General features: G+C 64.6%; 9 protein-coding genes across 10 annotated transcripts; 5 read left to right on the top strand and 4 right to left on the bottom strand.

Moving 5' to 3' along the window:
• The first annotated feature begins 105 nt into the window (after window positions 1–105).
• AMSG_04869 (translation machinery-associated protein 20) lies at window positions 106–873 on the top strand. Its single transcript, XM_013903084.1, has 2 exons — window positions 106–145; window positions 329–873. The coding sequence occupies exons 1-2, from the start codon at window positions 135–137 to the stop codon at window positions 852–854; spliced, it is 537 nt and encodes a 178-aa protein (XP_013758538.1). The 5' UTR covers window positions 106–134; the 3' UTR covers window positions 855–873.
• Window positions 874–934: 61 nt separating this feature from the next.
• AMSG_04868 (uncharacterized protein) lies at window positions 935–3882 on the bottom strand (the record flags this gene model as incomplete). Its single annotated transcript, XM_013903083.1, has 2 exons — window positions 935–3285; window positions 3354–3882. The coding sequence occupies 2 exons, from the start codon at window positions 3880–3882 to the stop codon at window positions 935–937; spliced, it is 2880 nt and encodes a 959-aa protein (XP_013758537.1).
• Window positions 3883–4032: 150 nt separating this feature from the next.
• Window positions 4033–4977, bottom strand: AMSG_04867 (uncharacterized protein; the record flags this gene model as incomplete). The annotated part of the gene is made up of 1 exon (XM_013903082.1): window positions 4033–4977. Exon 1 carries the CDS (start codon window positions 4939–4941, stop codon window positions 4033–4035), a length of 909 nt encoding a protein of 302 aa, XP_013758536.1. The 5' UTR covers window positions 4942–4977.
• Window positions 4978–5464: 487 nt separating this feature from the next.
• Window positions 5465–6995, top strand: AMSG_04866 (uncharacterized protein; the record flags this gene model as incomplete). Its single annotated transcript, XM_013903081.1, has 2 exons — window positions 5465–6564; window positions 6636–6995. Exons 1-2 carry the CDS (start codon window positions 5497–5499, stop codon window positions 6993–6995), a joined length of 1428 nt encoding a protein of 475 aa, XP_013758535.1. The 5' UTR covers window positions 5465–5496.
• A 29-nt stretch (window positions 6996–7024) lies between these two features.
• On the top strand, window positions 7025–9152 carry AMSG_04865 (uncharacterized protein; the record flags this gene model as incomplete). The annotated part of the gene is made up of 1 exon (XM_013903080.1): window positions 7025–9152. One exon carries the CDS (start codon window positions 7025–7027, stop codon window positions 8420–8422), a length of 1398 nt encoding a protein of 465 aa, XP_013758534.1. The 3' UTR covers window positions 8423–9152.
• AMSG_04864 (uncharacterized protein) lies at window positions 8232–9040 on the bottom strand. The gene has a single exon (XM_013903079.1). It carries the CDS (start codon window positions 9016–9018, stop codon window positions 8428–8430), a length of 591 nt encoding a protein of 196 aa, XP_013758533.1. The 5' UTR covers window positions 9019–9040; the 3' UTR covers window positions 8232–8427.
• A 330-nt stretch (window positions 9153–9482) lies between the features above and the next one.
• Window positions 9483–10087, top strand: AMSG_04863 (uncharacterized protein; the record flags this gene model as incomplete). The annotated part of the gene is made up of 1 exon (XM_013903078.1): window positions 9483–10087. A coding segment is annotated over one exon (494 nt), but the record flags the coding sequence as incomplete, so codon positions are not given.
• A 204-nt stretch (window positions 10088–10291) lies between these two features.
• On the top strand, window positions 10292–11654 carry AMSG_04862 (uncharacterized protein). Its single transcript, XM_013903077.1, has 2 exons — window positions 10292–10508; window positions 10769–11654. Exons 1-2 carry the CDS (start codon window positions 10335–10337, stop codon window positions 11477–11479), a joined length of 885 nt encoding a protein of 294 aa, XP_013758531.1. The 5' UTR covers window positions 10292–10334; the 3' UTR covers window positions 11480–11654.
• On the bottom strand, window positions 10930–12845 carry AMSG_04861. 2 transcript variants are annotated; one of them, XM_013903076.1, is made up of 2 exons: window positions 11718–12845; window positions 10930–11613 (listed from the first exon to the last, which is right to left on the bottom strand). In XM_013903076.1, the coding sequence occupies exon 1, from the start codon at window positions 12756–12758 to the stop codon at window positions 12192–12194; it is 567 nt and encodes a 188-aa protein (XP_013758530.1). In that variant the 5' UTR covers window positions 12759–12845; the 3' UTR covers window positions 10930–11613; window positions 11718–12191. The 2 variants fall into 2 exon arrangements, with proteins under 2 accessions (XP_013758530.1, XP_013758529.1); XM_013903075.1 differs by having other exon boundaries at window positions 11730–12845.

Genomic DNA, 12845 nt, shown 5'->3' with positions numbered 1-12845 from the left:
ACCATGTGCACTCGAATGGGTCATGCCCGACTTGCCGCAGGAGACGGGTGACGCGACTTGCCGCAGGAGACGGGTGACGGAGACGGTGACGACAGCGGAGCCTCACTTGTCCCCTCTCTGCCTCTACACCGGCCATGTTCAAGAAGTACGAAGACGTGGGGTGGTTTTGCAAGGGAAAGGGGAAAGGGAGAGGGGAAGGGAAGGGGGGGTGGGGGGGTGGGGGTTTGGGGCGATGATGGCGTTGATGGCTGAGGAGGGGAGCGGAGGGGGGGGGGGGGAGGGAGGAAGGGGGTGACTCATGGGGGGATGGTGGCGTGTATGGGGATAGGATTCAGGTGGGCTCGAGCACGCAGCTCAAGTCGTCTGCTGTGCGTGGGCTCAAGGCGTCTGTTGTGGAGCAGTATCCGGCGCTGGCGCAGATCATCGACGAGATGGTGCCCAAGAAGGGCACGCCTGTGTACTCGATCAAGTGCCAGAACCCGCGCGGGACGCTGTACTCGGTCCGCGATGAGATTCTCTTTGTTCAGCCAAAGAACGACCTCATCTTCCCGACGCTTCGTGTCGCCATGCAGTATCCGGGCATGATGAAGTCGGTGACGGTCGACAAGGGCACCATCCGCGCTGCGCTCAAAGGCGCCAACATCATGGCCCCAGGCCTCACCTCGGAGGGCGGGTCCATCGAGGGCGACATTCCCGCTGGCACACCTGTCGTCATTCACGTCGAGGGCAAGTCGCAGCCTATTGCTGTCGGCAAGATGGAGCTCTCTGCTGATACCATCCGCGCCGAGAAGACCGGCGTGGCCATCATCTCCGTCACCTTTCTCGGCGACGGCTTGTGGAAGCACGAGAAGTGAAGCATAGACACATTGCAGAGCAGCGGGTACGGGGTAGGGCGGGGTGGGGCGGGGTGGGCCAAGAGTGATTCAGGCATGTGTTACTTGCTCCGGTTGTAAGTGAGCAGCTCGTGGACAAGCTCCCGCGAGAGCTCCATTCCCGGCTGGATCTGCTGTATCGTGGCGAGCGCACTCTTTGGGTCGACCTTGTCCAGCTCGAGGAGCAGGCCGGCACAGAGCGCGGCTGCCGACTCGAGACCGGTGACGCCGGCCACGAGAACACGCGCATTCGGCGAACTGGCCGTGGCGCGACGGACAAAGGCTGCGGTGAGAGCAATCTTGGTCGCCAGCGCCAGATTATGGGCGGCAAAGCTGAGCTCGTGGAGCGGGCGTGACGTGCCAGACGCTCGCTCGCGCGGCACGTCCCACACGACGTGGCTCACGCCAAGCACGTCGAGCACCCCGCGCGATGCCGCCGCAATCTCCGACCCCAGATACACTCCGGGCCGGACAAGGACAGGCGCGAGCAGGTGCTGCGAGAACGACGAAAGCGCGGCGGCATCGACGCCGAATGCAGTGGCAGCCGCGGTCGAGGCCCGTGGTGCTGGGTGCGAGCCGGGCGTCCGAGCCCGCTGCTCAAGCTGCTTCAGCGCCGTGCCTGTGGCGGCATCAGGCGCAAAGACAACCTCACGCTCATCCTCACCTACAGGGAGGACGGTGCGCATGCCTGCGGCGTCGGCCGCTCGCCAGGCGACAGCCATCACCACCGAGAGCTCTGCGCTCTGCTCGCGGCTGCTCTGGGACGTGTTTTCGCGCGCCACACGATGGCCGTCGAGCACAGCCGGAAAAACAACCAGAGCACGTCGCACAACCGGAGCAGGGCCCAGATCCGTGTCCCAAAACGGATGCGAGGCAACAAAGGCGGCAAGTGCCGAGAGCGGCCAGCCGGCAAACGAACAGATAATATGGCGGACCCACGAGAGCCCGCGCGGCGGCACCAGATTGACGCTTCGTGCAGGATTGCTTGCCACGTCAACGGCGGCTCTGTCAGCTCCGCCAGGCCCGTGGAACAGGTCGGCGTACGCGTCACGGACCGACGACGCCAGCGTTGATGACCAGACCTGGCGCGATGCCGCGAGTGAGCGGTATTCTGAGACTCGGACCTGGAGCACATGCTCGAGACGCAATGGGTCGAGGTTATCGTTGTGATCGAGCAAGCCACCCAGCCGGGCCTTGGCCACTGCCGCTGCTTGCGCCTGCGCCCGCCACACAACCGCCACCGCAACACCGAGCATACTGGCAGCGGTGCCGTAGACACCGACGGCGATGTGAGCGTCGAATCGCGATGGCTCGGCCCGCATGACCATTGGCTCGGCTGCTTGCAATGCGTCACGGAATAGCTGTGCTGGCGTCGCGTCGGGTCCATACGCTCGGACAATGACCTCGTAGGAGAGGAAGCCCTGCGGGACGGTAAGCTCCTGCTTGGGGTTGCGGAGTGAGGCCTCAAGCGCATCGCAAAACGCAGCGTGGACCTTGCCGGAGATGCCAGCACGGAGGCGGGTGGCAACGAGGGCATCGACAAGCGCGTTGCGTAGGCTGCCGAGCGATGGCGAAGTAAGCAGGGTGTGCGGCACGCAGCGACTTGCAGAGCGCGAGACATCCCGCGCAGTGGCGACGACAAAGCAGAGCACATATGTCCGTCGGCGGCCGGTCTTGTCCCCCGAAGCGCTATCATGGTTAGCGCCATCTCCCAGTATTTCGCCAAGATCAGTGCCCGAGCGGAGGAGAGTGAGCGTTGACTCGAGCTCGTCGAGCGACGAAGTCGACCACGACGACGATGATGACGCAGATAGGGTGGCTGGCGACGACGAGTCAGCGCCGTGCGACGCTGACCCACGGCGGCGGCGGCGCGGTGAGCGACGCCCACGGCGTGGGCGGCGGCGAGCCCGCTTCTTGGCAGCCGACGACGAGCCGGAGCCGTCCGAAGCCTCCTGGCGGTCAGTACAGTCGCCAGCCACGCGATGACCGGCACCCGGCTCGTTGCCGCGAGCGGCATCGGTGCCGGCCAGGCCCGCCACCGAGTCGTCACCTGCAGGCCGCTTGCGGTGGCGGGCAGCAGCGGCAGCGGCAGCGGCAGCGGCCGAAAACACCGACTTGACTGATCGCAGCGAGGGTGGTGCATCCGAGACGGTGGCTCGCCGCGATCGTGAGCGGCGCATCCGGGCGGTCTCGCTCCCGCTCACGTTGAGGTGGGATGCCTCTCTTGCAGTGGCATCACTCTTTCCCGAGCTCTGCGAGCCGGATGGCGAGTCGGAGTCCGCGCTCCCGTTGGAGGACGCTGGCCGCGAGCGTGATGGTGTCTGGCCGCGACCAGACTTTGCACAGTCCGAGTTGGAGCCCGAGGCGCGGGAGCTCGCCTCGCGAGAGCGGGCTGCACGACCCTTGCCCTTACCTCTTTTGCGGCGGCGGCGCCGACGGCGGTGAGAGAGAGTAGCAGTCGAGGCAAAGGCTGTGACGGACGACGATGCATGGGGTGGAGGCCATCAAAGCCGACGACCTTGATGCGCTTTCGGCCAGAGGAGCGAGCCGAGACAGCCTGAAACTTGGCCACACCACCTGCGATGGCATAGACAATGCGGCCGTCAGCCGGTGATGAGCGCGGCGGATGCGCTACCATACTTCCATCCACAGTCGGGGCAGCCGCACCGCCTGTGGCGGCATGAACCATGGTGACGAGGCGCGATGCGAGCTGTGGCGCGACGAGCTGAGCCGGCATGCCGTGAGCCACCACCGGGAGCAGGGCGAGCGAGTCGAGGCCCGGTCCTGCCCTGTTAACTGTCTCATAGAGTGACGCTTGTGAGGGTAGCCGGAGAGTGGGGCCGACTAGCGGGTCTGTTGCCGCCTCGCGGGTCTCCACCACGGCTCGGGCCAGGTAGCTCGCCAGGACCCGGCCGAGAGGTACTGACGCTGTTGCCGCATGAAAGTGCTCGCTCACCACTGCGGCCGCATGTTCGCTGACCTCGTCGAGGAGAGCCTTGAGTGCATGCATGAGTGTGGCAGCGTAGTGTGATGGTGTGGAGTGCGGTGGTGGGGTTGGACCCGGCAGGGGAGGGGAGGGGGGGCGCGCGCGCCGGAGCTGGCGGATCCGATGGCGACGACCGGGTGAGTCAGATTGATCTGTGGTTTGGGTTGTGGCCGGCTATGTGCTGTACGATGGAGGCGGGCCTGCGGGGGGCGGGCCTGCGGGGGGCGGGCCTGCGGGGGGTGGGCCTGCGGGGGGCGGGGTGGCTGTGGGCGGGGTGGCGGCTGCTTCCAAAGCGCGGATCTCGGCCTGGACAGCAGCGATGGAGGCATGGGTGGCAACAAGGTCATCAGAGAGCGAGGCAACATGGCGGAGGACCGAGGAAAAGAGGGTCTCCGAAGCTTCAGCCGAGGCAGCGAGCGGGGCGGTGGCGGCAGCGAGGGCACCTGCAACGCCTGCATCGCGTGGGAAGAGCGACGACGCGCTCAGCGCTGCGTACTCTGCGTTGGAAGAGTCAACAAGGTTAGTGACAGGTGCACGGACCATGACTGGGGTGCCGGTTGCCGGATCGAGCGAGTAGACGGCATAGGAGACGTCATGGATGGCGGCCGATGCGGCAGTTCGCAGCAGGACCAGCAGCGGCGGCGGAGCGTCCGAGTCGAGCTCCTGAGCGAGGCCCGCAAGGACGGCAGTCTCGCGTAGGGTGGGGGTGAGCGGAAGGCCCTTGCGCGCGCGCCACCAGCCGACACAACACAGACCAGGCGATGCCTCTGTCCGTGCGGCGCGTGCGTCTTCGAGTGCGTTGCCATCGATGGCGCCCGAGGGGCGATAAAAGGAGAGCGAGGAACCGGTCGGAAGAACAGAGGCCACGGTAGTCGTTGCCAGACTAAGCGTTGACTCGCCTGCTGTCACTTGTGCCGCCGTGGTGTCGTCCGTAAGCGCCGTAGCCGATCGGACCGTCCGCGAGCCAAAGAGCAGGCCCTCCACCGGCGCCATGGGTCCGCCCGAGGCGGCCACGGCGGCAAAGAGCAAACCCGAGAGTGCCGCCCCTGTCAGCTGTATCCTGCTATCCTCTCTACCGGCCATATGTATGTGTGTATGTGTATGTGTATGTGTATGTGTGTGTGTGTGGTGGGGTCGGGTGTGTGGCTGTTCGCCTCAGGAGGTGGTGTGCTCTCCTGTTCAAAGAGCTGGATCATGGAGGCGAACATTGGATCATGGAGGCGAACATTGAGTCGGACCTTGCGCAACGGGATCGGCTGCATGTAGGCCGCCATCGAATGGCAGAGGCTTTGGCTTTCGCAGCGGGATCGGCTGCAAGTAGGCCGCCATCGAATGGCAGAGGCTTTGGCTTTCGCAGCGGGATCGGCTGCATGTAGGCCGCCATCGAACGGCAGAGGCTTTGGCTTTCGCAGCGGGATCGGCTGCATGTAGGCCGCCATCGGATGGAAGGCCGTGGCTTTCATAGTGGAATCGGCTTCTCCTGGATGGACTGGCTCAATCGGTTGACCAGAAGCCATCTGTACAGGTCCTTTTCCGGCTGGCAGTGGCCCGAGGGCGCGTGCCCGTGCCACACCACTCGCCGCAGCAGGCACGCCAGCCGACACCACCCTCACCGCCCCACAGCAGCAAGGCAGTGACATGCAGGTCCAGCAAGTGGAGAGCAGGGAAGATGGTGAGAGAGCGAATGGAGTTCCCGGTGGGGAGCAAGAGTATAGGGTGTACACGCGACGGTGGGCCATGCTCGCCCTCTTCTGCATGCTCGGACTGATGTGCTCGCTGCTGCAGATGACTTACGCAGCTGTGCAAGACATCTCGCGGCTCTACTACGGCGTCTCTACCACAGAGATCAATCTCATGGCCACGTCGTACATGCTGGCTTTTCCGCCCTTTACCCTCGCTGCTGCCTATGTCCTCCATGTCTCCTCCCTCCATGTCTGCCTCTCCATCGGCATGGCTTTTATGGCCGCAGGCACATGGCTGCGATGGATCGGCGCCACGCCCAACGGCTTCATCTGGGCTATCACGGGTCAGTCGCTCACCGCCATTGGCCAGCCTTTCATCGTCTCGACCATGACCATGTTTTCGGCCTCGTGGTTCGAGCCGGAGCGCCGAACTCTCGCCACTACCTTTGCCTCCTTCACCAACGTGCTTGGCTCGGGCGTGGCGTTTGGCATGAACCCAGCCATCGTCAAGACAGGCTCGCAACTCAAGGATCTGACCTTTGGCCAGGCCGTCTTCACCTCGGCCCTTGCCCTCGCCACCTTTATCTTCTTCCGCTCCCGCCCGCCGACGCCGCCGTCGCCGGCCGCCGACGCCGCCGACTCGGGCAAGGCCGTGACCAAGGCTGCCGCCCTCGAGGCTGCGCCGCTGCTCGGCGAGCAGGCCACACAACCGCGAGCGACTCCGGGCTACAAGTCGTTGCTCACCAACGTCAACTTTCTCATCATCCTGCTGCTCTTTGGCCTGGGCTTTGGTGCCTTCCAGTCGTACCTCACCGTTCTCAACCAGATCCTCCTCCCCGAGGGCTTCACCACCGAGGAGGCCGGTAACGTCGGAGTGTGCGTCATCGGTGCCGGCCTGTTTGGCGCCTTTGCCGCCGGTGCTGTTCTTGATGCCACCCACGCCTTCCGGCCCATCATCATTGCCGCGCTTACCGGTCTCCTTGGCTCGCAGTGGTGGCTCTTCCTTCGCCTCTCGCACATGTCGGTCATCGAGCTCTACGCCTGCTCCGCCGCCTCTGGCTTTTTGTCCTCGCCATGACGCCCGTCTGTCTCGAGCTCGCGGTCGAGGTCACTTTTCCGGTCCCCGAGTCGGCGTCCAACGGCCTGATGTATATGATCGGTACCGGCTCGGCGTTTGTCCAGGTCCTTGCCCTCGACGCGCTTCAGGATCCACACCCGCCGCGCAAGATGACCAACTCGCTCTGGTTCCTTGTCATCGAGTGGACCGTCCTTTACCTCCTCTCGTTCTTCATCCGGCCCAACTATCTCCGTCGCGAGCACGAGCTTGCCCAGGCCAATGCTGCTCTCGCTGCGCCCGTCGGTTCTGGTACGAGTCCTGCGCCGGCGGTTGCCGCTGCCACACCTGACCCACCGACCGGCCCAAGCCTGGCCACCGCTGTGGCGGTAAACACGTGACGTCTGGAGTCTTCACACACACACACACCATGTTTCTCCACCGTCGCGCTATGACCATGCTTGTTGCGGTGGTACTCGTTGCAGCCACTACCACCACCACATGTGCCGCTCCGGCTCCTCCTCCCAGTGGCGTCTTCCCGCTGGTCGGCGGCTCGACTCGGCACGCGGCGAGCGACTACGCGGCGCTCAAAGCCATGGGCGCCAACGGAGGGCGGGTGTACGCATCATGGGCGTATATCGAGCAGAACGTGACTAAGAGCCTCAACACTTCGCTCACACTTGCTGATGTCGTCGCCCGTCCAGAGCTGGCCGACGCTTGGGCTGCCTCGCCGAACGTGGTGTGGACTGAGGTCGATGGTCGGGTGGCCGACATGGCTGCTGCCGTGCCCCACGTCGTGCTGCAGGTTGGGGGAGGCGCCACCAACTCGTTGCCGCACTACGGCGCCGACGATATTGCCGACCCGAACGTCATCGGCGCAGAAGTCTACCTGGCGTACATGTACATGACGTCGTTCGCTTGCGCGAAGCGGTACGTGGCGTCGGGCGTGCACCTATACCAAATCGAGAACGAGCTCAACGAGGCGTATCTGGCATCGATCGCCGGCCAGCGGCGTCGGCAAGTCCTCGGCTCGCTGTGGCGCGACTGGGACTTTCTCACCCGGCTCCTCGGCACTCTCAAGGCCGCAGTCGTTGCCGGGCACGCGGCCGGCGCCGCCGAGCTCGGCGAAGCCGCGCGGACCGCGCTCTCTCCACCCATGGTAACCCAGAATGTCCACACCGACGTCGCCAAGTGGGTTCATACCGTCCTGGACCTCAAGGGCTTCTATACCGATGCCATTGCGGCGTGGGCGCCGATGCTCGACTGGGTCTCTATGGACGCGTACCCCAACATGGTGGTGGCGACGCCGTGCCTGGCTTCGGTGGTTGGCGAGCGGGTCAAAGCCGCCCGCAGCGTGCTTGCCACAATCGGGCAGGCTGACAAGCCGGTGATGATCATGGAGACTGGCTATCCGGTCTGCGGTGCTGGATGCAACGCATCGACGACGTTCCCGGCCGCCGCCAACTACACTCAGGCGAACCAGGCGTCGTGTGTGGCAGCGACGGTTGACGCTGTCTTTGCCAACGGCGGCCTCGGGTTCTTCTTCTTTACCATCTCGGCCACGCCGGGCATTGTCCCGCCACCCGGCGGTTACACTGCTGAAGACGTGTCGGCACTGAACATGATCGCAGCGCTTTACGAGAACCACGAGGACCCAGTTGTCCTCCTCGAATGGATCTTTGGCAAGGGCCACGTCAAGTACCTCGAGTCGAAGCGGTTTGCTGACATGATCGGCGGCATTGCCTCTGCGCTTGGCGCGCTTGACGCAGACGGCCACCCGCGGCCGGTTGTAGATGCGCTGCGTGCAGCGTATGCCAAACACCGGTGAGGCTGCTATGTCTCCGAGTCGGACGACGAACACTCGCAGGTCGTCTCTGAGAACGACTCGGCGAGGTCGGCCACGCGCGCAGCCTCATCACCGTCGTCGTTGTCGCCCGATACCGATCCGGCATCGGCTTTGTCGGCAAGGTGCGAGACCATGTCCGACATTGCGGCTAGCGTGGTGGCGAGCGAGGTGCGGTCGGGTAGCGGCGGGAGGGCGGCGATGGCATCGTCGCGCGAGACGGCAGGCGACGCTGGCGACCGAACAGTCTGTTGCGGCACTCGCGGAGCCGTCAGCGGCTGCGTCGAGTACTGCGAGCGGAGTGAGGCAAGCGTCCGTGTCATGGCTCTGTTGTCTGCGGCGAGCGAGCGGACTCGTGTGGCGAGCTCGACGTTCTCGGCCATGATCTCCAGCGGTGCCCGCGGCGGCTTGTGGCTCGACTCGGCCTGGCTCATTGCCGATCTCCCTGTGGTGGCACGGAGCACTTCCAGCTCGAGCATTGCATCAGCATGCGCGGCACTCAGCTTAGCCACCTTGTCTTCCAGCACCTTGTTGCGTTCGTTCAGCTTTTCGTTGGCGAGCATGAGGGCCTCGACCTGCATGAACGACGGCGCTTGAGCCGCATCTGGATCGTAGACGGATGAGTGGCGATAGATGGAAGGGAGAGGAGGGAGAGGAGGGAAGTTTGAGGCACATCTTCCCATGGGAGATCTCTGTGGCGTACATTCTCTCAACGGCTCATGATGTTTTGCGATGTATGCATCAGCGGCGGCAAGTCGGGAGCGCAACCGGCTTAGTTCGAGGAGGAGCTCTGCCCGCGACGCATGCTCATCGGCATGGGCCATGGAAGCCATAGCCAACCACAATGGTGCCTACGCAGGAGAAGGAGGATAAGAGGGAGGTGAGGGAGGAGAGGGCGAGGCGAGTGAGGAGTTGGCGCTGGCACTGGCGGTGGCTGCGTGGGCGGTGGTCGGCTGCGCGGGCGCCAACCATATGGCTGGTGTGCCAGCAGGTGGCCGAGAGCGAACAGGCGTACGCTGCTCTTCGGACTTGGGGGACAAAGATAGGATGAGCGGGCGGCGAAGCGCGGGGCGGAGCGGCGGGCGGAGCAATGGAGGCGGGCTTGGCGGGAGTGGAGGAGGTGGCGGAGGTGGCGGGCGACGGGCGCGCGGACGAGGCGGCCGGAGCGGAAAGGGTGGCGGAGTTGGTGGAGGTGGCGACGGTGGTGGTGGTGGTGGTGGTGGTGGAGGCTCGCTGGAAGAGCTGGATGACGGGACAACGCCGCTGGAGGAGATCAGAGCGCGGTTCTCGCCGGCGCAGATGAAGGAGGTCCGCTCCATCTTTGCACTGCTTGCCGGCGACGACGGGACGATCGGGAACAACGACCTGATGGCGGCTATGGTCGACGTAGGTACCGATCCTTCCGAGGCCGAGGTCTCTGATCTCATTCTCTACGCCTCGTCGACGGAGAACATGTCGGGCAGGCTGACCTTTGACGACTTTCTCCGCTGCATGGCTGGCCTCTACTTTGACGACTCATTCGAGGCCGGCACGTTGTGATCGCTCTGCATAGCCCGGGCCAAGAGGTTGGATCTCGTGCGATGATGCGACTGCGCTGCGTTGCTTTCGAGGCTAGTGGCGACGTATGAAATGAACCACCGTACCGTCCGGGCACATGGGGAGGAAAGGGGAGGGGGAGGTGATCGTGAGTGACTTGGGGTAAGGCCCGTGCATGTGTGTTCCCCTTCACCGCATCAACTTTGGGTGATGGTCGATGGACGACTAATGGCCACATCATGATGACACGTCGCCGAGCGTTGAGGAACCTTTGGGCGCCTGCCGCCTGTTGCCCGCCGCCTGTCGCCAGCCGAAGGCACTCGACTCTTGTTGATTCGCTTGTTCGTTCATTGGTTGTATTATGTCCGAGTCGGTTGTGTTCGAGGTCAACTTTGAGCCCAAGTCCCCGACACGGGGCAAGACAGCTGTGCAGAAGCGGCTGGAGGCATGGTCTCCTTCGCGGGTCTCCAAGGACCCGTCGGTGCTCGCTGAGGAGCTCTCAGCCTCGCTTCGGAAGGCCGAGCTCGCCCGCCAGGTACGCATGCGTGAGTGACACGTCGCATCTTCGTAGATTGTTCCACAGTCCCGGGCTCCCGACGCAGCCGAGGGTGCGGGTATGGTGGGTGGTGGTGCGAGAGAGGGGGCAGTGGGGAAGATTGGTATGAGGGGGCTGGTATGGGCGGGGCGTAGAGCTGGATGGCGGGAGCATGGGTGTAGTCGGGGGAGGGTTGGTGCGGGACACGGTTTTGGCGCGAACCAGGACTTATCAACGTTTCGCGCGCTTTTTGGAGGTAGAGCCACCTCGAGGCACGGGTGGAGAAGAACAAGGCGCGGCACGAGAACATTGTGCGTGCGCAGTTTGAGGTCAACGCGGCGCGCGAGGAGCGTGTGGCGGCGCTGGAGGCGTCGCTGGCGACCAAGCTGGAGAAGGTCGAGACGCGGCGGGCTGCGCTGCTGGCGGCGGAGAAGACTCGGCTGGCGTCGCATTCGATGCAGGTCGATGTTGCCAAGGCCGCGGTGGCCAGCAAGCTCGACGAGGAAGCCGAGGCTAAGCGCGCGGCGTCGGTGGCCGCCGTGGAGGGGGCTGCCCAGCGTCGCGACGCCATGCTCGCCCTCAAGGCTGCCAAGGCCGGTCTCGAGTTCGAAAAGTCGATCTCGGCCGCGGCGCATGCCAAGGCCGAGCGGGCCAAGGAGCTCTCTGCCCGCCGCGAGAACACCGACGCTGCGCTGGCCGCCGCCGAGGAGCGTCGCATCGAAGCGCTCGCTGCCCGCCAGGGCTCCGCTGCTGCCGACGTCGAGCACGCCATGGCCGTTGCCGAGATGCAGAGGGCCAAGGCCAAGCTCAATGCTGCAAAGGTCATCGCCGACTCGCAGTCGGCCATGATGCAGGCTCAGGCCAACCGTGACGCCGCACAGGCCGCCAAGCTCGCCAAGCTCGCCGACCACGACGCACACGTCACCGCCGTCCAGGACCGCAAGGCCCAGCTCGAGGCGACCTCCGTGTAGCCGGCCACCCTGTTCTCCCCCCGGGTGGTGGCGGTATGAGAGAGCGTTTGCGCGTATATCAAGTAGTTTGTCCTCAACTTTATGTAGATGTAGTGGTACACGCCGGTTGGAGATCAAGAAGGAGAACCTGGAACCTGGAGCTCCAGAAGTGCGAGGTCAAAGTTGATATGAGCTGGTCTCCGACTCGCGCACTCGCGCCACCCCCCCCCCCCCCCGCCACATACACACACAAACATACACTCAGACATACCGCAGGGCAACGTCTCTGTGTACCTACGTGCATCGGAGGTTGTAGACGGCGTTGCGTCGTCGCACGTCGTGCTTACTGTGGGCGAGTGGAAGGCCGTCGTCGGCGCCGACGCGTGCTCGTTCCATGAGACGTTCGACGCGGCGCGCAAGACGAGCGAGGCGCTTGCGGAAGAAGGCGGCCGCGACCGCCGAAAAGAGGGCGCGAGAGGAGCTTGCTGACGCCAAGGCCGAGGCTGAGGCGGCGCGCGCCGCGCTCATGGCTGCTGAGAACGTCAACAAGGTGGCGCAGGCCGAGGGCCACTCCGCGCGAAAGAAGACGACGGCGACGACGCGCGGGCTGGCCACGAGCGTGAAAAGGGCGAGCGCAGACGTCGGCGCTGTGTCACTTTGAGACGCGCGACAACGCGTCCGAACGACCGCACCGTCAAGGGCCAACCCTTTATTGTGAACGTATCACACCAGGTCAACTTGGCCCCGGCCTGTACCCGACCTGTAGCAGCAAGTCTGCGATCGAGCCACTCACGACGCCGGAGAACGGCGGCTCGGGGGCAGCAGACGCCTGCTGCTTCTGCGGTGGAGGTTGCCATTGTTCGCGCTCCCGTGACCGTGCGCGCGAGCTGGCCTGACTATCGCCCTGCCGCCCGCGCTGGCTCCGCGTTGTCGGCGCAGCCGATGCGGCCGATGTCGGCGGAGGGCGGGTCGATGGCCGCTTCTTGGCAGGAGCAGCATGACTTGTAGGCCTCTCGCCGCTGCTCCCGCGACTACTTTTTGCATGTGCAGCGACAAAGGCCTTTGCCTCGGCGTGTGATGAGAAGCCCTTGAAGCGTGCGCCCGGGAAGCCCTTGACCAGCGGCTCGACCTCGGACCACGGCTGGGCAAAGACGCCGACCTTCCAGCCCTTGGCCACGGCGTAGACTTTCTTCTTGCTCTTGCGGCCCATGGTATCAGCCCTTGTAGGCCCTCTCTCTACGCCGGCTGTCGACAAGTGCCTCTGCCCTATCCCTCTACCCCTTGCTCGCATTGTGGTCATCTGGCCCAAGTTGCCGCGATAGACCCAGACCTACCCCACCCATCACCACCATCATCATCACCACCATCATCACTCCCTCCCTCCCTC

The sequence above is a fragment of the Thecamonas trahens genome (genome assembly GCF_000142905.1).
Source record: "Thecamonas trahens ATCC 50062 unplaced genomic scaffold supercont1.19, whole genome shotgun sequence".
NCBI classification, from domain to species: domain Eukaryota; order Apusomonadida; family Apusomonadidae; genus Thecamonas; species Thecamonas trahens.
Note: the sequence above shows the minus strand (reverse complement) of the source record. Positions and strands in the feature narration are given on the sequence as shown.

What these genes read in the sequence shown, in the direction of transcription:
- AMSG_04864 (XM_013903079.1), bottom strand. Translation starts at nt 9,018, where the DNA reads ATGCAGGTCGAGGCCCTCATGCTCGCCAACGAAAAGCTGAACGAACGC.
- AMSG_04862 (XM_013903077.1), top strand. Translation starts at nt 10,335, where the DNA reads ATGTCCGAGTCGGTTGTGTTCGAGGTCAACTTTGAGCCCAAGTCCCCG. An exon ending in AGGCCGAGCTCGCCCGCCAG is followed by an intron (nt 10,509 to 10,768) that starts GTACGCATGCGT and finishes TTTTGGAGGTAG; the next exon opens with AGCCACCTCGAGGCACGGGT.
- AMSG_04861 (XM_013903076.1), bottom strand. Translation starts at nt 12,758, where the DNA reads ATGACCACAATGCGAGCAAGGGGTAGAGGGATAGGGCAGAGGCACTTG.